Source organism: Anthonomus grandis, chromosome 16 (genome assembly GCF_022605725.1).
Source record: "Anthonomus grandis grandis chromosome 16, icAntGran1.3, whole genome shotgun sequence".
NCBI lineage: Eukaryota > Metazoa > Arthropoda > Insecta > Coleoptera > Curculionidae > Anthonomus > Anthonomus grandis.
This window is the reverse complement of record NC_065561.1, coordinates 15,387,795-15,411,711: the sequence shown is the minus strand read 5'-3', so window position 1 is coordinate 15,411,711 and position 23,917 is coordinate 15,387,795. Positions and strand designations below refer to the sequence as shown.

At 33.6% G+C, this 23,917-nt stretch overlaps 2 protein-coding genes across 2 annotated transcripts in view; one reads left to right on the top strand and one right to left on the bottom strand.

Moving 5' to 3' along the window:
• Window positions 1-23,917, bottom strand: part of LOC126745527 (protein outspread) — a 204,117-nt gene that overhangs the window by 167,525 nt on the left and 12,675 nt on the right. The gene's annotated exons all lie outside the window — the stretch shown is intronic.
• Window positions 21,220-22,811, top strand: LOC126745535 (5-aminolevulinate synthase, erythroid-specific, mitochondrial-like). The gene has a single exon (XM_050453414.1). The coding sequence runs from the start codon at window positions 21,250-21,252 to the stop codon at window positions 22,714-22,716; it is 1,467 nt and encodes a 488-aa protein (XP_050309371.1). The 5' UTR covers window positions 21,220-21,249; the 3' UTR covers window positions 22,717-22,811.

Sequence of the window (23,917 nt, the reverse complement as noted above, 5' to 3'; positions counted from 1 at the left end):
TGTGAATATTTATAGACCAATAGCATAATGTCCTACAAAAATTCAAGAAATAGAAACTGTTTATTTGTGTGGTGCATCTATCACAACAAAATTGCATGTACTAAAGTATCACCAATAAAGAGAAGAGAATTAACCTTAAAAAAGAGTAGGTACTTACTTAACTGATAATATTTCTTGAATTGTTTGTAATACCATTGAAATCGGTGTTTGTTTTTGAGGATCTTTGTTTGGCACTCACAAGTAAAATGTGTGCATCAAAGTGGCTCCGGTTACACCGACAGAGAGCAAAAGCCAATAAACCACCGAATCAGAAGAAGACGAAGGAAAGAGAAGAAGATATTACTTACATTTTTATTTTGAATTTTCAGTAAAAGACGAACTGCTATTTTATTAAACAGATTCACCTGAGTTTTCATTATTATTATATTACATAAGTCTGTTCATTCACAAGATGTAGCAAGCAAATACAATACCAAAGATAAATCTCTCAGCATAGACACATTATATTTATATGGAGTCAAAAGACAATTTCAAAAGAGTGGAAAGAAAGATGGATAGGAATGCTCAGGCTTTGTGAAATGAAAAGGGAGACAGAACAAAATGTAACTAGTAATGTAACAGTAACATACAGTAACTAGTAATGTAACAATAACAAAATGTAACAGTAACTACAGAGAGATATCCTTAATCAACACATCATATAAGATTCTTGCAAACATACTGTTGAAACGCCTTAAACCTTTCGTAAAGTCAGGTCTGGAGACCAGTAGTTCTCACCCGCCTAGTCCTCCTAGTATTATTGTTATACTATTCTCCACCTGTGGATCCCAGTAAAAATAGATCGAAGAATCATTAACTGTTTATCAACTTTAGACAAGCATACAACAGTATTCTAAGAATTCAGTAAGAAGAAGATACAAGAAAGTAGAGTAAAAGTGGGTGAGATAATGTTAGATTTGTTTGAGGTATCAGGTGATTCTCTCTCTCCGATATTGTTCAAAAAGTTGGAATTGACAACAGAGCTCTTTGGTAGTCAGACAACATTGACGTGGTTAGAAACATCGTAATAATGGTAAAGGAGTTATTCAAGCTTCTCTGCTATTAAACAGTAAAACTGATTAAGCACATTTCCTAATTATTAGGCTTAATTCAAAATTGTTATGCATACTCCTTGTATATTCAGCCCCACCTAAAGTACAAAAAATATATTTTTTAAATTCTTGTAATGAAATTATATAATAAATCAACTGCCGGCACAATAAAATATGTGAATATTCTTATGCCTTGACAGATATACGGCCATTAAAAATATGTTAACTGCACTAAGGTAATTGTCAGTTAGACAAAGTATTGAGAGAGGCAACTGTAAAGATAATTTTCTGTAAATTTTAATTTTTATATTTTAATAGTGCGGAATAAGAACAACATTTTTTTTTCATTGGGTCTAAATAAGTGAAAACTAAATATGCTACTGAATCTGAATAAGAAACAACATACCTTATCCATCAGTAGAAATACGCAATTGTCACACAACTGATCCAAGGTTGTTCTTACCAGTCAGAATAGATCACAATTTTTCAAAACAATTTTCAACTAACCGGAATTAAAAAATCTACTCCTGGTGTTTTTTCTCACTTTCCTCGAATGATTGACACTATTCGTTCACAAAATAATTACTTTGATCTAGCAACAACCAAGTCAAAAAACTGTCTCCCCTTTCTTTCTTTTTTTGCCTATAATCTCTCAACGACTTATAACAACCATTGCCTTAAGAATCTTTTCCCAGTTCTCAGTCATTCACTATAGGCACCAAGAAGTGATTTTCACTGATGTATCAAAATCCGACTCCAAAATAGGATCATAGTCTCCATCTCCCTAAACGCTCTCAAAACATTCACATCCTAGATATTGAGCTTTTTTGTACTAAGGTATATGTGCATTTGTGGCAATAAAAGGACTGATTCTCTGGCAAGATATGTTTATCCACTGTTACCCAAAAGTCTCATATTTTGTCTAAATGTGCTAATTATTAAACAAAACCAATATCTTTTGGCAGGTTATACATACTAGAAAATAGCTAGCTACCTCTTTAGTGAAGAACAAAGTGACTTAATAGACCATATACCAATTGAGAGCGACTTAGGTAACATACTGATCCAAAGATTACCTTACCTATCAGAGTTGCGCAATTTTCCAAAACCGTTTGAAACAAACCTCAATTAAAATTTACGAGTGGTTTTTCTTGCTCAGTTTCCTCGAATGATTAGCACTTTTCGTTCGCTAAATAACTCCTTTTAAGTGGCAGCAGCAATCAGTGCAGAAAACCTATAATCTTTTTGGTAATATGCAGGAAATACGTTCGGGGTAATAAACTTATACATGACACGGACTTGTCGCGGTAATTAGCGCACTCTAATTATGCGGTCACTAATTACGCGAAAAACTGGTATTTTGTGTTTTGTTCGTGTGGTTAAATGAGGATTTTTTCGAATACCTGCACCGGTTAAACTATAGTCGACAAGATTGGAAATTATGTACCATTCCTCCAATATATCTTATTAATTAATAAAAGTGCCGTGGTCTTGTAAATTGTCCCAACAAGCATAAATAATTTAATGTTCAATAAAACGAAGTAACAGTAAATCGTTACCTAACAAAACAGCTCGTGTAAACTGCCTCGTTTTACCAGCGCCGAACATCAATTGTATTTCCTCATTTATTTCCTAACTAATTTCAATACAATACCCCTTATTACTTCTCATAAAAAGTTCATAGTCATTTGCCTTATGCACTTCCATTTCTCTATTTAGCTATGCGCATCAAAAATTTTCAACTGTCATTTTCTGCCGGTATCTCTAAGATTAATTGACTCTTGTCTGCCCACGCATGTTTGGAAGAAAGTGTCTAAAATGTTAACTGGCTTTCGATTAAAAATAATTGGTTATAGGAAATGCATCCATCATTTCGGTGTGGGTTTATATGGCGCTCAAAAACCCGCTCAAATGCCCGAAACCAAATGCAATATGATGTATACGATGCTCTTATATAAATAGAGTTTTCTTATTGCGATTTGACAAAAAAATCTAAATTTAGTAAGGAGAATTAATATTTACTTAAGTTCGTGCTAAAATTGCTAGGTCATGATCTTCCTCCTCGGAAGGAGAAAAATGTAATATATTTAAAAACTTAGTAAATTAGTAAGTAAGTAGAGTATTACTGGCTCTTTTGATTACAAGAAAATACAACTCATTTGCACGCAAATTTTTAAGTCCTTCCAGGCAATCGAGTGAAAAATCAGTATTTTTTTTGAGAAAATTATGCATAACCTAATAAGATACGACGCACTTTTTCTTATAATAAAAAGGCCATCGAAACATTGCTTTGGGAGCTATCATAGGATAAATTTTGAAATCAACTTTTTATCCAAGATTCTGTAACAGTTTTAAGCAGTATTACTGGCTCTTTTGATTACAAGAAAGCGCAACTCATTTGCCAGCAAATTTTTAAGTCCTTCCAGGCAATCGAGTGAAAAATCAGTAATTTTTTTGAGAAAATCATGCAGAACCTAATAAGATACGAGGCACATTTTCTTATAATACAAAAGCCATCGAAACATTTCTTTGGCAGCTATCATAAGATGAATTTTGGAATCAACTTTTTTATCCAAGATTCTGTAACAGTTTGAAAAAGTATTACTGGCTCTTTTAATTACAAGATAGTGCAACTCATTTGCCAGTAAATGTTCAAGTCCTTTTAGGCAATCGAGTGAAAAATCTGTTTATTTTTTGAGAAAATCATGCATAACATAATAAGAAGCGAGGCACATTTTCTAATAATACACTTTTTTCGTCCTGTTTCTATCCATTTTTCATTAAATTTTAGGCCTTTTTTTGCAAAAAAAATCATTTAACCTAAAATGAGTGGGCAGGAATACCTCTCTCTCTCTCTCTCTGACGGTCATCCAGACTGTGGGCACCTAGGATTAGTTGCAACGTTCCTATCCGGGGCAATATAATTGGATATTGCCATAATTCCGCCGCCACCACCGAAATGGCAACAATTCGCGGCCATTGGAAATAATTATTTCAGGAACTTACGTCGGGAATTATTTCATCAGAATTGCACCTTTATTGTCAGCAACTTCCTTGGGGTCTAAGCTATAGGCCAATCTCCTCCTTCTATTTTCAAAAATATTTTAAAAGGCCAAGTATTCTAGGCTGCAAAGTTTTTTTACCTTCAACACTATTTTCAGTAGCTGGTTTTCCATTGGGAAAATCTGTTGAAACTGTTACCTATGATTTGATGACAAAAATCTTCGAAGACATTGAAACAAAAACACTTTGATAGCCAGCACCATGGTCTTTGATTGGAAAACCTATATGGAGTAGAAACTTTTCTTGCAATTAGATCGAAAAAGTGATTGGAGAAAGAAGGTCGAAAGGTGAATATGTGCTCACTGGTCTGTATAATGTACTCACTAGGTCAGCAAGTGAAACATTAGATAGGGCCGAAAAGTGGTTTGGTAGGAACAGACATTCTGCAATTTGGGCAAATTCCTTGTATATTATATTTTATTTTAGGCTCAAAAAGTATTTCATTATTAAAATTCTTCTTTATTATGACGTTGATGATTGACGAGATTTGCTTCAATTATGTTCAAATAAATATTTTTACTACTACTACAAGAAAAGAAAGAAAAAAAATAACCTGAAATCAATAACAAACGAGTTTAACTGTTAAGAAAACACAAAAATGAATTCGTTCGCTTGGAAAAATTAAGAAATTACTTCTACTTCGAGCAAGAAATGTAAAAAGTCTTTCCAAATTACCCAGAAGCAATTTGGCGGCCCTGCAGCAAATAGAAGATTACAGGTTTAACAGTTTTGATAGAAAATGAATACTACTGCTTAGAAAGAAAGCAAAAATGACTCAAATTACCTGTGAGAACCAAAAAAATTGCTGCAGGAAACGGTCTGGAAATCAAGAATATACGTACAACAAAGGCTATGAGACTAAAATGACTAACATTGCCCAAAATCAGTCATTTATCCCAAAGCTTTTTGGTTTTTTTCCATATAGAGATAGTTGTCATTTTTATGTAGGAAATCATTGTAGACGAGCAGCAGCAAAGTTTCAACAGAGGGCAGTCTACAGTAAGAAATATGTTGGTGTACCAGTCTAATCTGCTGAGACCCTTAGAGAAGGGCTATCAAGTGGATTCTATGGACTTAGATTTCATCAAGGCTTGTGACAAAATAGACTAGGGATTCCTTCTGATAGAGCTGAAGGCTACAGGGTTCAGGAACTGTACTCGACAGTGACTTAAAAGCTACTTCGATGTCCATTGTGTAAGAGTAACATTGCAAATTTTATACCTCAAGCACAACCTCTTGATGTGCTATAAGGTTTTCATATTTTCTCCTTCTGTTAATTTATTTGAAAATGATATTTGCACATATTTAATTAGATCTAAATTTTGTGGATATTATTTCGTACTATAGAATAGTATGGAAATCAATAAGAATTGGTCGTTTTCTTAATTTTTGAAAATTCACTGCACATTAAAGATTCCAATACACTCTTGACAATGTCATCTAATACTCCACAAATTTCCTAAATTACTGAAAATTTGACAAAATTTTTACAGGACTTTAACTCAGTAATAGATTTTTTTGGTTTAGTCAACTGACTAGTTTTACATGTGAATATCTTCCTCCAATATTCTGTAGTTTCACAGCTGCTTGGTACGTGCAATTTAGCTTAATATATATGGCCATAAGTCGAATAGGTAAATATAAAGTAATGTTTTTTTAAGAATGTTACCTATTTGATCTTATAAAGCAAGTTGCATAATCTTTTGTGTTGAATTAGCAGCTTTCCACTTCTGTTGAGAAAAATGCCTACCTGGGATTAATAAGAAAATTTGTCCAGGTCGTCCAGTCAACATCTCTCAAAAACAGACCTATACCATAAGCCTTGACACTATCAAGGCTACATATACTGTCTATTTAAATAAAACTCTATTTAAATAAGCGCCAGCTCTATGATAACAATCAAATGCGATCTTCAAACTTTTTTATATTTTAACAAACTTGCTTTCTGGTCCACATTAAAACATTGTCAGAATTAGCCCATTTCATACCAAAGATTTGATTTTGATAAGTTTGATATTAAAAGCACATTTGAGTAACACCAAGGCTTGAAAATCTATTAGAATAGTACTTAGGGAGCCATATAGTAGTGGTGTCTCCAGCAAAGCAAATAATAAGAATTTACCAGTGATGCAAGATGATTAATAAAAGTAAGGAATAAAGCGAGCCCCAAACTGACCCCTAAAGAACCCCACGATTCAAGAATTCGTTAAAATCTTGAATCGATCCAATATAAACTTGTTGACGATACACATTTGGACAAATAAATTTCAGAAATCCCTAGTCATTAAGCTTCCGTACCAGAATTCTGCGAACTTAAAATTTAGACTCCAATAAACTCGGTCCACGTTAAAACATTGTCAGAATTAGCCCATTTCACACCTAATGGATATAAAATTTGTTTTTGTTTATCAACAATGTATACTGAGGTGGTTGATAGGGCAACAGATTCAAGAAAAAAATACCGGATTAAATAAAGCAACCCCAAAATTTTGGTCCTTCGAGCCGGATATTGTCAATTATTGCGCAGATATTCGATCCGCTAGGTTTGGTCGGACTTGTAACTCATCAAGCAAAAATCATTCTTCAGAATTTATGGCACTTGCAGTTAGGATGGGTTAAGTCTATTTCATTAGATCTGTTAAGTCACTGGCTTTTATTAGAGCAACAAGGCATTATGTTGTAGGTGATCCAATCCAAATAAAAATTCATGGTTTTTGCGATGCAAGTGAAAATGAATTTGGCGCATATGTGTATTTGATGTCAATTAATTAAGGTGATGAGGTATTGTATACATGTTGTTTGTGCAAAGTCGAGAGTCGCACTACTAAGGTATACCTCAATTCCTTGAATCTAGTTATATGGAGCATGGTTAGCAGCTTGACTGATGCATGTCAGTGCAGTCTTTATTTTTGGACACAATAGTTTTGGCTTGACTACGAGAGGAATCCACTAATTAGTGATAACCTAGCAAATCGTCTTAAAGAATCAGAATTATAGTGTTATACCTCGAAAAATAGTAAAATAAAATTTTTAGGCCCTTTTTACGAAAACTAATTAATTTTAGTCTGTGGTAGATTAAAAATCCTTTTAAATTGCCCCAGAAACATGCACTGACTGAGTTCATCATTAGTCATCAGCATTAAAAAAATTACAAGCAGGTACACTCAGCAGGTCAGCCCCGTGCCATATTATAGTGGTGTCGTCAGCAGAACAAATAATGAGAGTTTATCAGTGATGTAAGGTAATTAATAAGGAATAAAGTGAGGCCCAAGGTTGATCCCTGAAGAACCCGACAAGAATTTGTCAAAATCTTAGATTGAATCGATCTAATACAAATACATTGGACAAAGTGCTATACCCCAAAATCCATAGTCATTTAGCTTCCGTAGCAGAATTCAGTGATTGACACAATCAACTTCTTTTTATTTCGCAATTATTCCATTATCATTGATATCAGAAATACTCCTAAAAGGAGGCCATTTTGAGCATACGAGAAAAAATTGATTTATCTGCCTAGAAGATGGAAAAATATCTTCAATTACTTAGAGAAATTAGAGCATCACTCCAGCAGGTTACTTTTTGTACCACTGCTAGAAGAAATTAAAATAATTAAAAAACTCATTAAAAAACTCTTTAGTATTATATTCCTCTTTTCAGTATAATGTAACAATATAACTAACTCGTCACTGTACTGATAAATGAAACATTATAATAAAACCATATTTGTTACAAAAAGATATCAGAATTTAATTTTTAAATCTCAGGTGAGAGCATCAGAAAATAAGTTAATTATTAAAAGATAACTAAAGTTGAACGTTTAACGGTACCAAGTAAATCCCATCCCGCGTATATGAGGTTACAGTGACAGAGACATAAAACGTAAAGGAAACGAGTATTTTAACATTTTTAAGGAAAATATGCGGTTCTACGCCGTTAAAGATAAATTTCACAAGATAAGACGGTAAAAAATGTTTTACTGTGTTGACCTTAGCGCTTTTGTCGTCTTTTGTCTTAACGCTCATCTCGCATCATAATCATTCTCATTTTGTTTGAGTTGTACATTAGATAAGTCGAGATAACAGTGACGTTTTCTACTTTGTGGAGGAATTATGGTTAGATTCGTATACACATAGATACCAGCTTTCTCTCAGCAGAAAACTTCCTTTAAAAATATTGATTTTCCTAATTAGATATAAACTTACGCCAACGTACGTGTATAGTTTATAACCGTGACGCGCACTATAGGTAAATTCAATAAAATAAGCAAAATCAAAGATAGTACCTTCAAGATTTATATCTTTCTATTATTGAATTTTAAGAGTCGATGGATAGAGGCAATTTACAACGCACTCTATGTGATTTATCCTCCCCATTTAGAGATGCGGCTATGGTCATAAAGTTTTTTCAGTTATGGCGCATAAGGCCACGGATCGAGCATAGAACAGATGACACTGACTATATATTTTCAATTGTAAGATTGATTTTACACAGAGCTTCAATGCGAACAATACGAGTTATAAAATCCTTCATTAAAATCATTTTAAATGAATTCTTTGTGAGTGGAGTAAAACACTTTTTTTGGCTGAACTGAAACCAATTATAAAAATTATATTGAAGGTTAATAGCCTAAACAATAAAAACAATTTCCCAATGTTACTTCGCAAATTAGAAACAATATAACTTAAATTAAATATATGTGAGTTTTACGGTTTGATGACTACTATTTGCGGTTATGGCGTATTTAGCAATGATGAAAATAGACACAGAAAAAATTTTAGAGTATCGATGTGAGAGGACTCTCAACAATTTGATTAAAAAGGTAATTGATAATGATGAACAGGGATTCTTATAGACGTTAAAGAATTATAATACAGTGGTTTAAAGGAAAATTAGTACTAGTGGAATGTGTGAAAAAAAAATGTTATAGGGAATGTAAGGGTTAGGGTAATAGTAAACTGCACCGATAGCCAGGCATCAATAAAAACCCAAAAACCCTAGTCTGCTGCTTCATTTCCCTCTTTCTCTTCTTAGCAATTAACATGAATAACTTATGCAGAATAATCCAGTGTTAGATACCTTGAAACAAAGTTCTGAAGTCAGATAATCTTCTTTTTCCTGGTCCCCTCTTGCCATACAATTTACCTTGAAAAATAAGCAGTAATCCATATTGCTCATGTCCCAAATTTTCCAAAAACTTGAATTTCCGCTTTCCTGTTACCGGACATAGTTGTCTTTTTGTCAGAGTGTCTCTTATAATAAGGGTTTATAAGTGAATATAAGGATCTAAGGTTGCTAAATTAGAAGCAGGTTGGAATGCCATACCAAGGAGGTTGCAAGCGTCATAAGAAAAATTATATGTAGGAAATGATGGACATGGAAAACTGGGAGTACTTAGAGGGTTATAGATGATGTAAGGAGTTACTAGGCAGGTGAAAAGGTATGAACAAACGGGCCGCTTCGTGCCTTTTACTGGACATGACGAATTAAAATGTGAATATGATCATAGTAACCCGTGAAGGTGCAATAACACAGAGAGAAAGGAACTGAGAAACAGAGAGAGAGAGAGAGAGCAAAAGAAATTACTTTCTCTATTATTATCCAGATTTAATGGTGCAAATTTAAAAAATTCATGTGATACAGTAGATTTATTTTTAAATCTATATATAAAAATACACTAACCTTCCAAAAGTAATATATTTCGTAAGATCGTCATTTGTTACTTTTCCATTGAGGTTTTAGCGAATAAAACCAATTAGATGCAACTCGATCTGATTGAAAACGCCGATAAAAACGTTTTCAATTGAGTTCCGTGGGATCGAAATATTCAATCAACAAATGGATTTGCTCCATAAGTACGAAAATGTATAACGTAAATAATAACAATCACTTCTTTTTATTTAATAACAATATTTTCTTTATTCTTGGCCTTTGCAAACAAATAAATGAAGCTCCCTTTTTAATCTAATGCTTTGTCTCTTTTTAACTCTTATGGATTGTAAGATAATTCCTCGATCAGATGGGACAGAAAACGCAATTTAAAACGAATCGGTTTGATCGTGTTGACTGCATCCGATCGACATTTTACGATGAAAATGCGGTAATTAAGGAAGGTATTTGTGTTAATGGATAACATTTCTATTATAAGGTTTACTCTTATAGTAAAATATGAATTATTGATTTGTTCTTTATTAAGGTAAATATCGTAAAAAAATCTTTTGTGTAAACATATTTTATACTTATAAAGTATTGTTGAAGAGATGTTGAAGTAGTTTGATGAATTATTAAATTACTCTTCATTTCGAGTTGACAATATAGAGCCAAAAGTTGCCAAATAAATTTTAATGCCATATTTACCACATTAACCGTAATGTATCAGTACTCTTCCTATACAATTATACGCAAAATTATATGTTTATATCAAATTTCTTTCTTGGGTGCTGCAATATCATGCATAAACGCGTAACAGAAATTCATTTTTTATTAAACAATATTCTGTGCGTCTTATTTTTGTGACTTATATTTCTTATTGCAAATTAATACATTGTTTTCCGCATCCAAGATCTGAGTTTGCCAGACGTGTATATCGGTGCAGAAAAAGAATATTACGTAATGTAATAAGTGAAGCTACAGAGTATTGCAATGTGTCTTCTAGTACAGTAAAAGGACATTGAAGAATGTTTGTCCCTGTGAGATAGTTTCATCATTTGGAACTCTTCGTGGATCTTGGCTTTCTGCACGATCTTTTTCCATCCTTCTCTATCTTGCGTCAACTCGGGATCGTATCCTATTCTCATCGCTCTCAGGTCTGCAACGATGTTGTCTGTCCACCTCATACGAGTCCATTTTGATCACTCGAGAGTCGGGTTGTGGAAATGCTCTGTTCTTGGGTCTTTGCATGGTCCAAAGATCTTGAGCTAAATATCTTCGGTAAAAAATTAAATATAAGAGAGAGAGAGACTTGCAAGTGTTAAGTCGGAGAAAGGATATCTGCGCATAGGAGGGCTCCACAGAGCTCTATGTTGGGCACTTTACTATTTTTCATATACGTCAATGATCTACCGCTATCATGTTAAATTGCCCATTTCATTAGTCATTTAGTCATTTTATTGAGTCTAGTCAGCGTTTGCTATACATTTATTGTCCGCGGGCCACAACTTTACTGTTTCTAATAATGTATCAGTCGTGCATGAATGCCAAAAAAGCAGAAAACTGGACCTTCTGGAGAAATTAGCAATAACCAAAGCCACGAAAAGCCCAATCCTAGACTGTGTTAACGACTTTTTTACTTAATTTTGAACCCGGACTCATTTTTAACAATATTGCCTAACATACTCCACTTCTACTAGAAATATCTTCAAGGACCTAGTAGCGCAGTGGTTTACACTGACGTGTTTTTCGAGACTAGCAGTGGGTTCGAATCTCACTTAATAGGACAGTAATTTTATATTTTTATATTTCATCAATTTTAATGTAGTTGTTTTGGTTTTTTACAAACTTGTGGCGTGTAGCGCAGAATTAATTTTATTTAGTGTGTGTGTATAATGTGACCGTAAAGCATGTACTGTGTGTAGTCGATTTTTAAGGTACCAATTTTATCTAACTTTAAGGTTGTTATTTTATTTAGTTTTTTTGTGTTTAATTTTTAGGTCTGATGATGCTCTTAATATGAGTGAAACACGTGTAACCTACTGTTAGAACTAATAAATACTTTTGAGACCGAGACTTTGTGTAGTTCGCTTTAGATTATTCACTCTTTGCTGATGATGCTACAGTAAAGATGCAACAACTTCAGTCATTGAAAGTGGTTTTTGATTGTCACATGCCTCTTGCTCAAGACTTTTTAACACATTTTTTTTTCATTTAGGTTTCAAATTATTTTATTAAAAAAGTTAAATGATCTTCCGTCTTTCATCCAGTCAACAAGTGGTTGTTCCTTGTTCTTTCACCTTGACATTAAGAATCCCTAATTAAACTTTATGGGAGGCTGTGGGTGAAAATTCTTCTTCTTCTTCTTCTTCTTCTTTTAGCAACCCTTCACAGTCCACTCCTGGACATAGGTCTCCCCTATATTCTTCCATGTTTCTTTGCTCTGTGCCAGTTGTGCCATCTGTTGCCCACTTTGTTTTTCACATCATCGAGCCAGCGTAACTGTGGTCTGCCAACGCTGCGTTTATGACGTATGCGAGGTCTCCATTGAACGATGTGTCTTGACCATCTCAAGTCGTCCTGTCGGGCGACGTGTCCTACCCAGCTCCATTTCAGGTGGGCTATGCGTGTTATGACGTATTCAACTTAAGTTCTTTGTCTAATACTCTCATTTGTGATATGGTCTCTCAGGCTTATTCCTAGCATCATCCGCTCTATGGCTCTTTGGGTGGTCCTAAGCTTGTTAGTTGATTTAACAGTGAGTGTCATGGTTTCCATTCCGTAAGCCATCACGGGCAGTAAGCAGGGATTGAAGACCTTTCTTTTCAAATTAATTGGAATAGTTTTATTTCTCAAGACGTGTGACAGTTTACCCGTGGCTGCCCATGTCAAACGAACACGTCTGTTTATTTCGGCAGTTTGATTTTCTTTGCCCAATTTGATGTAATGTCCCAAATATACATATTCTTCGACGTTGTCAATAATTCGGTCTTCTATATGTACTTGAATATTGTCAGGTGACATGACTTTTGTTTTATTTAAATTCATAGTTTAACCTATTCTTGTCGATTCTCTTTGAAGTTCTGCCAACATCTCCTGTAATTCTATTATATTCTGGCTAAAGAGTACTATATCATCCGCAAAGCGTAGTATCCCCTAGTCTCACTCCTCTTTTTATTTGAATTTTGTTTGTTTCTACCTCTTCCGAGATTTTAACGGTGATTGTCGCATTTTCGTATATGTGTTTGAGAAGCTGCTTGTATCGAGAGTCGATTCTTGCATTGTTCATGGCCTTAAAAATAGCCCACAACTCTACGGAGTCAAAAGCTTTGTTATAGTCAAGAAATGCGAGGTGTAGTGGTTCATTGTACTCGTTGCATTTTTCTATTATAGTGCGAACGGATTGTATGTGTTCTATTGTGCTATAACCTTTTCGGAAGCCAGCTTGTTCCGGGGGCTGCTGATAGGCATCTAGTTTAGCTGTAAGCCTATTTGTTACTTTTTTTGTCAGAAGTTTGTACGGGTGGGGGAGTAAGCTAATAGGTCGATAGTTGTCGATCCTCAACCTATCTCCTTTTTTGTACTGTAAAATCACCTGGGCCCTTTGCCATGCTTGGGGTATCACGCCTTCTGTCATACATTTATTAAGAAGAATTGTCATTGCTTCTACAGTAGTTCTTCCCCCAAGTTTTATCATTTCAGCTGTAATTCCATCTTCCCCTGGTACTTTACCGTTTTTTTTCATTTCATTTGAGACAATGCTAGTTCTACTTCTTCTCTGGTGATGTCAGGAAGATCTTCGGAGCCTACATTGAGAATCGTTTCATCAACTCCGATTGCTTGTTCTGGGTTGTCTCCTGTGTACAGTGTGCTGTAGAAATTTTCCACGATATCCATTAAATCTTTACTGTCCTCTTTGAAGTTTCCGTTTGCGTCCCTTAGTTGATGTATTTGGAGGCGTCCATCATTGCTACGTGTTTTAAGTACTTTCATGTTTTTATTGTTTTCGATGGTCGTTGTTATCATTTCTGTGTTGTATTGCCTTAAAACTTCCCTTGTTTTCTTTTTTATCAATCTGTTAATTTCGTTGTATTCATGAGTCCCTTTCTCCAAGTTTCTTCTCTTCGCCATGAGTTCTCTAGTTTCCTTTTTTATTTTTGAATTATTTTTCTTGGTAGTGGCACATACCTTTTTGGCTGTCGTTCTAATGTCAGTACTTATTTTGTTTTCTAGGTCATTTATATTCAAGCTGTTCAGTGCTTCTTTATTAGACAATTTCTTGTTGAGTTCAGCTTGGAATTTTTGGCGGTTTTCCTGGATTTTTTTTTGATGTGGGAAATGGTTGTATTTTATTTAGCTTATTTCGTTCACTCTTCACGTTTATTTCTATTTTAGCTCTTACCAACCTGTGATCCCTATATACCAGTATCAAAGCGATTTAGGGCCGAAACGTCTTTTATAGTAAACTTTTTATTGGTTAGTACGTAGTCGATCTCGTTTTTCGTATTTGAGTTCGGGCTTCTCCATGTCCAACGTCTCTTTTCTGATTTTTTGAAGAAGGAGTTCATACGGGTGAAAATTATAGGAAATTAATCCCTATTCAAATTAAAGCTAAAAATCTTCACCTTATAGTACACACTAAAGTAGAAGATATGGTCTAAATGTCGTACCCAAAGATTAAGGTGGATATAAGAAAAAGAAGAAGAAGAAGAGAAAAATAAATAGCAGAGATAGTTGACTGAAGATGTTGTGCGCCAATGCTGTGAGGGCGCGCCACAAGCAATGTTTTAATAACGTTTAAATAGATAATTTTTTCCTATTAAGAACTTAGTTTCAATGAAAACTGCAAGATTCTATTTTTAGCGTATTGTTTAGGGCCGCAGTTACGGGTACTAACTAGCTAGCTACCCACTAGCTTATGGCGACCCTGCATATTTTTTCAGCACTATAACTTATCAATTTCAAAGATTTTATTGTAAACACGTGCATTAGTTTTTAAGACTAGAAGTTAATCGTAACCGTTCTCAAATAAATTTAGGGCGCAGTCAGTAGTTTGGTCTTTCCAATAGGACAAAAATCGCCTTTCTGGGTCGGTTTTTACGGATTAAAGATTGCAGCAATCTGAAATATTAACCACTCAAAACTCACTAAAAACTCCACAAATTTTGGAAGCATAGGCCAACAATCACAAATAGCATAATCGAGAAATCTTAGAAACTCAAAATAAATAAAGAAACTCAAAAGAAAACAAAGTATTTTTTATTATAGAGGTACCATATCGCATTATAGATATCGAACTCAAAGATTATGTTTTATACCACATTTATCCTCTACCTGTGCCTCTAAATTTTAAATAATAATTCCCAAAAACCCAATAGTTTATCATAAATGACTACTCATGCGTATTGTTTAATCCCAAATGTCAATGTCGAGCAGTCATGCAATGTTAAGTCTTTGAAACTACAAAAACTGGAACGAGAAGAATGGATCGTGGTCATTACACAAAACTGCAATTGTACAACAACGCGGCTAAAATAAAAACAATATTACAAAACAAGGAACTGTTCTCCTAGAACTCAAGATCACGGCTGTACTATATACATCCAGGACTTCCAAATTAGAAACTACGACGATAGCAAAGACTTATTACACTACATAGAGCTGCCTAACTTGACATTTGATGCGAACTTTAGCCATCATACCATGGATTTGCCACCCTTTAAACTCGACAATCTTAACTTCGACGAATTGAGAAACATACAAACCATGATTGATATCCAGGACAAAAAATTAGTAGAAATCAGCCATGAACCTGAGCAAGTTACAAAAGTTAGCCTATGGACCATTATCCTATAATCATAATTACTGTCCACCATAAAAGAAGAAGCCATACAGCATCCAAGCTATATTATCATATGATTTGCCTCTGAGCCTCTCTCTTAAGAAAGAGCTACCATTTAACTCCTTCAGATTGAAAAAACCTTCAGCTTATAGAAATCTATCAACAGTCTGGCTGACATAAATCTTTCTTGTGGTCGGGTGGCTATATATATCTATATATAATATTCTTCGTTCCGCATAGAAAGTTAAACCATAAAAGATGATGTAAGAGACAAGTTGTAAGTGGTTCGATATGTCTAGACTACAAGACCATCTTCGAAAATGAACCTAAAACACTTACACAATATCAATCCTATAAAAGTTATCAAAATAGAACCACTTTCTAAAAATATTCTTAACCTAAGGGAGCCGTAGATAAAATAACTTAGAAAGATAAAAAAGCGGGTCCGTCAACAAGAGCCGAAAAATTCAACAACTTCCAAATAAACCATATCGACGGACATGGACGGCTGCCACGCTGCTGGGCATCAGGCGCATTCCTAACTGTTCGCTCACGTAGTTGGGCCGGGGGCCACCATGTCCTCCAGGCATCTCTTCTTCTGCTTCTTCTTCTTCTTCACCTCTTCTTCTTCTTCTCCTTCTTCTTCAACAACGGCGGATGCCCGATAAAATACAGCTAAAGGCCGCGCGCGCGTTCCTATCTCGGACATGTGTTACTGATTTTGCGGACCATTTGTTTTTCAACTTTGGGACCTTTTTTATAGACCTGATTTTTGGACTGATTGCGGCTTTATAATTAGCAACGAAACTGACTGGTGGATTTGGTTTTTGATTCTGTTGCTGGTGGAGTTAAAGCGAGGATTTTGAGGAAGTAAAGTTACTCAACTATACTTGTGCTGATGATTATTTAGTTGAAGGTGAGTTTTATTCTGATGACAAAATACTATCTTCAATAAAAAATAGTGAAATTATAATTAAAAATCAATAAATAGTAAAGGCAGAAGAGTAGCAGAAGAAAATCTAAGGGAACCACTTACTGTATTAAAGTCACCAGAGATGGTAATTGTGACAGTGATAATTGTATGCAGTACGTAAGCAACACATCATACATTCTTTTCGTTAAATATATATTTATTCAACGATTTTTTAGTAGATTTTTGATTTTGGTTTATTTATCAACCGTATATGGTCAAGGTATATTTAATAAACTGTATATCACATACGATTCTGTTTACAAAAGGGAGAAAATTTCGGCATTTAAAAAAATGGCCACGGGACTTACATATCTAGTTTTTAAACTCGATTACTACACCTCAAATATTTGATGAAACTCTCCTCAAAAATCACTGTTTTTCATCCATATTATCACATCTAATAACGCTGTTTTTATACTAAATATTTATATATAAAGCTATATTATCAAATTTAAATAAACAGTTTATAAAATTAAATATTAAATGTATATGTTCTGCAAAATCATTGTTTTTCATCAAAACAACCCTTACCCACCGTTTTGCGTCCATAATATCCAATCTAATAGCACTGTTTTTGTATTAAATATTTATTAATATAGATATATATAAATATATCAAATTTAAATAAACAAACTGTGTTGTTAGATTAAATGTTAATGACGAAACAAGCTGTTATTCATGCGTATTATTTTGGAAGACAATGGTTTTTTGAAAACAATTTCTTGCTGCTAACTTGTGTGGGGTGGGTGGGGGGGTAAGGGTAGAATTAATAAGAAACGTTTTTTCTTGCACAAAATAGTTGCCTAAGAAAAAATACTTATTAAGAACATTATAGGTGATAAAAAAAAGTATAGTTTTTGTATCTATACTTTTCTCACATAACCTTAAGGTTCTCGAGTAAAACGTGAAAAAATTCTATTTTATTTCTCGAAAGCATGGCGCATCGCTATAAAAATTGCAGTAGTTGTGCCATTTTTTATCGCATATAAGCGGAAATTCAGTTTTTTTAAGTCATTAAGTTTTGAAAACATTTCAGTTTTTTTTTGGTTCTAGACAACTTTACATTATCATGCTAATTATTAATATTGCTTTCAATTTTTATTAACCAATAGGCCATTAGCGCATAAAAACAGTTTAGTTTTTTATTGATTTTAGGTATAATTTTACGTTGCAAAAATGTAGAAACAGATAAAAAACAAAATTGTATAATGGACAATCCTAATTCTGTTTTAAGTAGTAATGAATTACAACTAAGCAAGAAATCCACAAAATTAGTTTCACCATCGGATAATGGTATGTTTATAAAACAACTATAGGAAAATACAAAACATTAACATAATGATATCACTAAACTGAATTGTAATACATTATATTATTACGTAGTAATTTTCAGTCATAGAAACATTTGGAGCGGAAAAATCCCACTTATGATCCTAGATTAAAAAATCTTTCAACAAAGTTTCTGGATATCACTAGCTCAGTTATTAAAAAGTAGACCAAATAAATCTTGAAAAGTGGTTGCCACCTCGAATGCTCAAAAATCCACTAAGCTGTTACTCCCTTAAACTTTGGACCTAAAACCTTAGAATTCATGACTCAACCATTAATAAAATATTTTGTATGATGTAATATGAGACTGTTTCTCGCAAAATAGTCAGACAACTGTCCATCCCAGATTAGGAATTTAATTATTGTGATGTGTTATTTTTACATTATTTATATTTGCCCAAAGCTTAAAATCATCAACCTTAAATACCTACTAAGAGGTTACACACATCTTGAAAGACGCCACTAAAAAGCACCCGATTCCCGCCGGTGATCGTGTATGATCGGAGAGAAATTTGGTCGTTTGACGTCAATGACGGGAATGACAAGAATAACGACACGAATTTTCCTGCTTTTTTTGCGTTTGTATGCTGATTGTTTACTTTCGTAAAAAAGCCCGAACTAATTTAATCCATTATTGCGATTATACTGAACTTTCCTTTGTTTCTTTGTGAAATATTGACCATATTGTTGCTTATAGTGTTTTAAAATAATACTTGAAAAGCTCTATTAATTCCAATTCAGCGATTTTAGCTGTAAAGATGGACGGCCCTACTCAAAACCATCAGAATTAGGACCAAACTATCAACAAAAAGATGTGCCACTTATGCAGTAAAATGTTTTCTTCCATTTCAGCTAAGAACAAACATTATTAAATATTATTAAGGTTATTCATAAGCAGCAGCTCCCAGATAACTTAAAGTTACATATTTCTTGTCCTTTATGCAAAGAGACTAAGTATTCTTGTGAGACTTATCAAAAACTTGAAGCTCATTTACAGGTAAGTCATGATATCAAAATAGAGTCCCCAACTTTCCATTTTTCCATGTACTTAATGTGTAGTTGTTTCTAGGATTTGAAAGCAAATGTAGTAAGAGAACAATAGAATGTAGTGGTTCCATTAAAATGAATGGTGTATGTCCTTGTCATTAAAATGTCAAGATTTATGGTGCAGATAACATTATATAGTCCTTTAGGGTATCCACACAACGGGCCTGGATGATCACTGTGTGTGAGCAAAGGAAGGGAAGCGCTTCTGTTTTAGGTGATGTCGCTGAACTCGTTGGGAATGTTCTTCTAATAATATTGAAGCTAGCCATAGTGTAGAAATTCAAACATTTGTTAATGAGAAGACGACTGAAAATCAACAAGTAGAAGTACAACCATTAAACAAGCAATCAACAAGAGAAATTGAAATTGAGAGTGTATCAAACTTTTTAAGATCTTTAAATGATGAAACTTATGATAAGTAAGTTATCTTTTTATAAAATTATATAAGATGTATTAACATATACATGTAAATGTCTATGTGCATGAGACAACTGACATCAATGATGGAACAGGTAAATAAGACAAATACAGGTAAACGAAAAATGGACAAACAAGTTTATTTTCTATCAAAGAAGAAGAAGGAGCAGTAAATAAAAATAATAAATTGTATATTTTTGTCTATTTATCAGTATTTTTTTATATAATAGTAGGTATATTTTTATAGGTTTAAGTATATATGTATATGTGTGTTATAATTTTTTATCTAAGTTTTAGGCAAATATTTGAAAAAAGATTACCTATCTCATAAGTTTCTTGCAGTTTCTTCTTATGAGTATTAATTGAAACTGCGAATTGTAAATTAATATTTTAGCATAAAATAATTAAGTTTCTTCAAATCAGTCATATACATGTCTTTGCAGCATTTATAAAATAAAACTTTTAATATATGGTACGGTTATATAACAGTATAACTAATTAAATCCATTGTGTTTTCACTTACCAAAATTACATCTTTACCTAGGTATAAAAGTTATTTAAAAAAATAGGTACTTATTTCAAAAAAATAATAGTTATTTGTATAACAAAAGGGAGCAAAGTGCATAATTTCCTTACATGGATGAAGTTTGATCCAGCAAAAGCATCCACAGTGAGGAAATGACACTGCTCCTACAGTATTCATATAATTTTTTCTAGTTTCATTCTAATCAATAAGCACAGTTTAATGTAAAAAATTAGTTTTATAAAAAATAATAAGCAAGATATAGTCAAATAAAAAAATTTAATTAGGCAGGGAAATAAAATTAAAAATTTTCTTATAAGGTAGTAGAAAAATAATTTTTTTAAGTATCACTTTCTCAAAAATAAACTATAGTAATTTTAAATAATATCCAAAATTAAATAAATCCGCCCAAAGAAATTTTTAAAAATATTTATTTAAAAAAAAATAATTCAATTTCCATTCCATTGGATCGTTCAACCACTGCATTTTTTTGATACTTACATTAGGGTATTATGTATAAAATTAATAATTCAATTTTCTTGTTTGCATCCTGTATTTATATTTAATTTATTTAAAGAATCAATAATTATTATTATTCCAGAAACGCTTCTTTTAATTAAATTATTATTCGATTAATTATTATTTACATTAATTCTTATTACCAGAAACCGCTGCTTCTAGCAGCAAACACTGCTCTTTTGTTGGTTGCCCGTCAATCCCGCCATTCACATAATATTTAAATATCCGAATGGGACAGTCGGAAATACCCGAATGGTGACGGGAATCGGTGCTTTTTAGTGGCGTCTCATCTTGAAGCAGACTTTTAAACAAAACTCCTGCTTTTCAGATAGCCACTCCATAGGACTAGCAACAATTTGTTACAATTACCTCTCGAAAATGTTCTGTAATTAATATGGATACTGATGATTTCTTGGACTATGATAAAAATGCATCTTATATCAAATCTAGAAAATCTGAGAGCGGAAATACAGTAAAAATTTCCGAAGCAGTACATTTACAGGTAAAAAGAGAACATCCTGGCCATATGTTTTTCAAAACCAATTTCTTTAACACTGAATTTGAAGAAGTTCATTTTAATTATCAAGCAAATGTGACACGTGGACAAAATTTAATGATTGCGGTATTGAAAATCATCAAAGCCTATTACCATAAAAAACACCTATTAAATTTACTGCTATGTCTAGCAATTGTCACTTTTTTAAACTCTTGTTCTCTCTAAGGTACAGAACTGGAACTTTATTATTGACACTTGTCTAAACCACTGACATCCATCAAAATTTGACTTTATTTACACAAAATGTCGTGTCCATTCTTAAATAAGTTTAGTCACAATTATAAGCAACAATATTTACCCATTTTAAAAAAACTCTACGGCAGCCACTGCCCTATAGCATCGAAGTCTTTAAAAGTAAAAACTTCCGATAAAGAAGAAACCTCTGTTGGCCTAAAATGCCCATTTTTGCAAAAAGTACCACAAGCAGTGAAACAGGTGGAATTTCAAGAAGTTATCAAACCAGACTCTGAAGGCACGTTCAACTACAACTCATTTTTCTCTGATCAAATACTCAAGAAGAAACAAGATCATTCCTATAGAGTTTTTAAAAAGGTAAACCGCATAGCGTCCGAGTTTCCAAAAGCAATAAACCATTCAGCAAACTTCTCTAAAAGCATTACAGTCTGGTGCTCCAATGACTATCTAGGTATGTCCAGACATCCAGAGGTAATTAAAGAGGCAGTAACAGCTTTAGAAACCTACGGAACCGGTGCTGGTGGTACCAGAAATATATCAGGAAACTCCACCCTGCACGTGGATTTGGAAAAAACGTTGGCACAACTGCACCAAAAGGAATCAGCATTGCTCTTCAATTCTTGTTATCTTGCTAACCATACCACCCTCTATACTTTGGGAAGGCTTTTACCAAACTGCCAAATATTTTCAGATGCAGGAAATCACGCTTCAATGATTCAAGGAATCAAAAACTCGAGGGCTCAAAAGCACATATTTAGGCATAATGACTCGTTACATCTTGAAGAACTTTTAAGCAAAGCTGATCAAAACATTCCAAAAGTTGTGGCATTTGAAACAGTTCATTCTATGACAGGTAGAGTTGCTCCCATTAAAGAACTATGCGACTTGGCTCACCATTATGGTGCTTGGACCTTTGTGGATGAAGTGCATGCTGTAGGACTCTATGGATTAAATGGAGCTGGAATAGCAGAAAGGGATGAAGTTATGAATGGAATTGATGTTGTATCAGGTACTCTTGCTAAGGCTTTTGGACATATTGGAGGATATATAGCAGGAACGTCTTATTTCATTGATTTTATTAGAAGCTATGGTAGTGGCTTTATTTTTACCACGAGCTTACCACCAGCAGTACTTGCTGGGGCCAATAAAAGTATTCAAATTCTTGCTTCATCCGAAGGAAGGCTTCTTAGAAAACGACATGAAAAAAGTGTACAGTATCTTAAGCAGAAACTGATTGAAGCAGGATTTCCTGTTGAGTGCTCTGAAAGTCATATAATACCCATAAGTATAGGAAGCCCCTTCTTGTGTTCAGAGATTAGCAATAGGCTTATAAAGAACAGGGGTCAATATATACAGGCTATTAATTACCCGACAGTTCCTAAAGGTGAAGAAAAACTCCGGATTGCCCCCACCCCGTTTCATAGCCAAAGCAATATGGACAGATTGGTGGAGGATCTTTGGGAGGTATGGAGGGATTTAAGGCTGGATTTCAATAACCAGGGAATGATTCAGTAAATAAGGTTCAATTACAGTTATAAGTAAAATATATTAATGAGTTCCGAAGATCGTGTCATCTATTTTTCGTAGCAAGTAAAAAAAAATAAATCCCATTTGAAAACCAAAATAGTCTGAGTAATTTTCCAAGTAACGCTAACGCAACTCGAACTGAACATGTGCAAGACTCGAGGCTCGGGGTCTTACAGCAACAGAGATTTAAAATAGAATATCTCGAGATGTGTATCTCCGCATGTGTAAAAGAATAAAGAACAGTGAACCTGTCACATGTAAAGCGTCTGTTCGCGGCTTCCTAGAGTTCACAGTTCCGCAATCTTTCTACACTTCTTTGGTCGGATTATATTTCAAGAAAGAAATCTGTCTTGTGTCTCGTGATTACCCTTTTTTCTTGACAAGTATCCTTATTAGATTTTACTATTTAATTAGTTTGAGTTGAAGCGGTTCAACATGTTGCACGCAGTGTTAGTCGGGGATCCCGTTCTTTTTCGAAGCGCTCGAGTAGTCCATCAATGGTCAAACTGAATTTGGGTAGTCGAACTTTAGTATTGTATGATAGGTTTTAATTAACGAATTCAACATCTCACTTTCCTCTTTCCACTAGTGACGATGGACCCACGTAATGAGTGCAATGGAAAAAGACATAAAATTTGGACAGATGTTGGTTAAAGAATCTTTGCCTGGGCTGATAAGAAGTTAGTTAAGCAAAAATACTATCTTTAGCAAAAAGTGGTGAAATTTTGATCGAAAATGATGAAGTGGTAAAAATGGAAGAGAGTGGATACAACCATGATGAACTGCCTAAAATATTGAAGTTCTTTTAAGTGACTAAAGTCTGTAGAAAAGCTTCAAGCATCCCAATGACAATTGTAATAATAAATTAGAAGATTTATCTCCTTACAGCTTCACTCCCGAAAGATCAATTTTAGATAATTATTATCTTAATTTTATATGCATGTACAACTGGTTCAGCTTGAAAATAAAATAAATTAAAAACGGCAAGGAATGAGGACCCTAATTAGAAATAAAATGGCTATAACTTTTAAAACTTCTAGATTATTTTAATAAAAAATCTATTATTTTTTATTAAAAAAATATTAATATTAATTTATTCATATTATTAATATATTATATTATTAATTCTGCCTGGTCTAAAGAGTCTAAAAATTTCTGTCTAGACTAAAAGTCTAAACTGGTGGCAATT

Bases quoted from the DNA above. Each gene is read 5' to 3' on its own strand.
- LOC126745535 (XM_050453414.1), top strand. From the start codon at position 21,250: ATGTCGTGTCCATTCTTAAATAAGTTTAGTCACAATTATAAGCAACAA.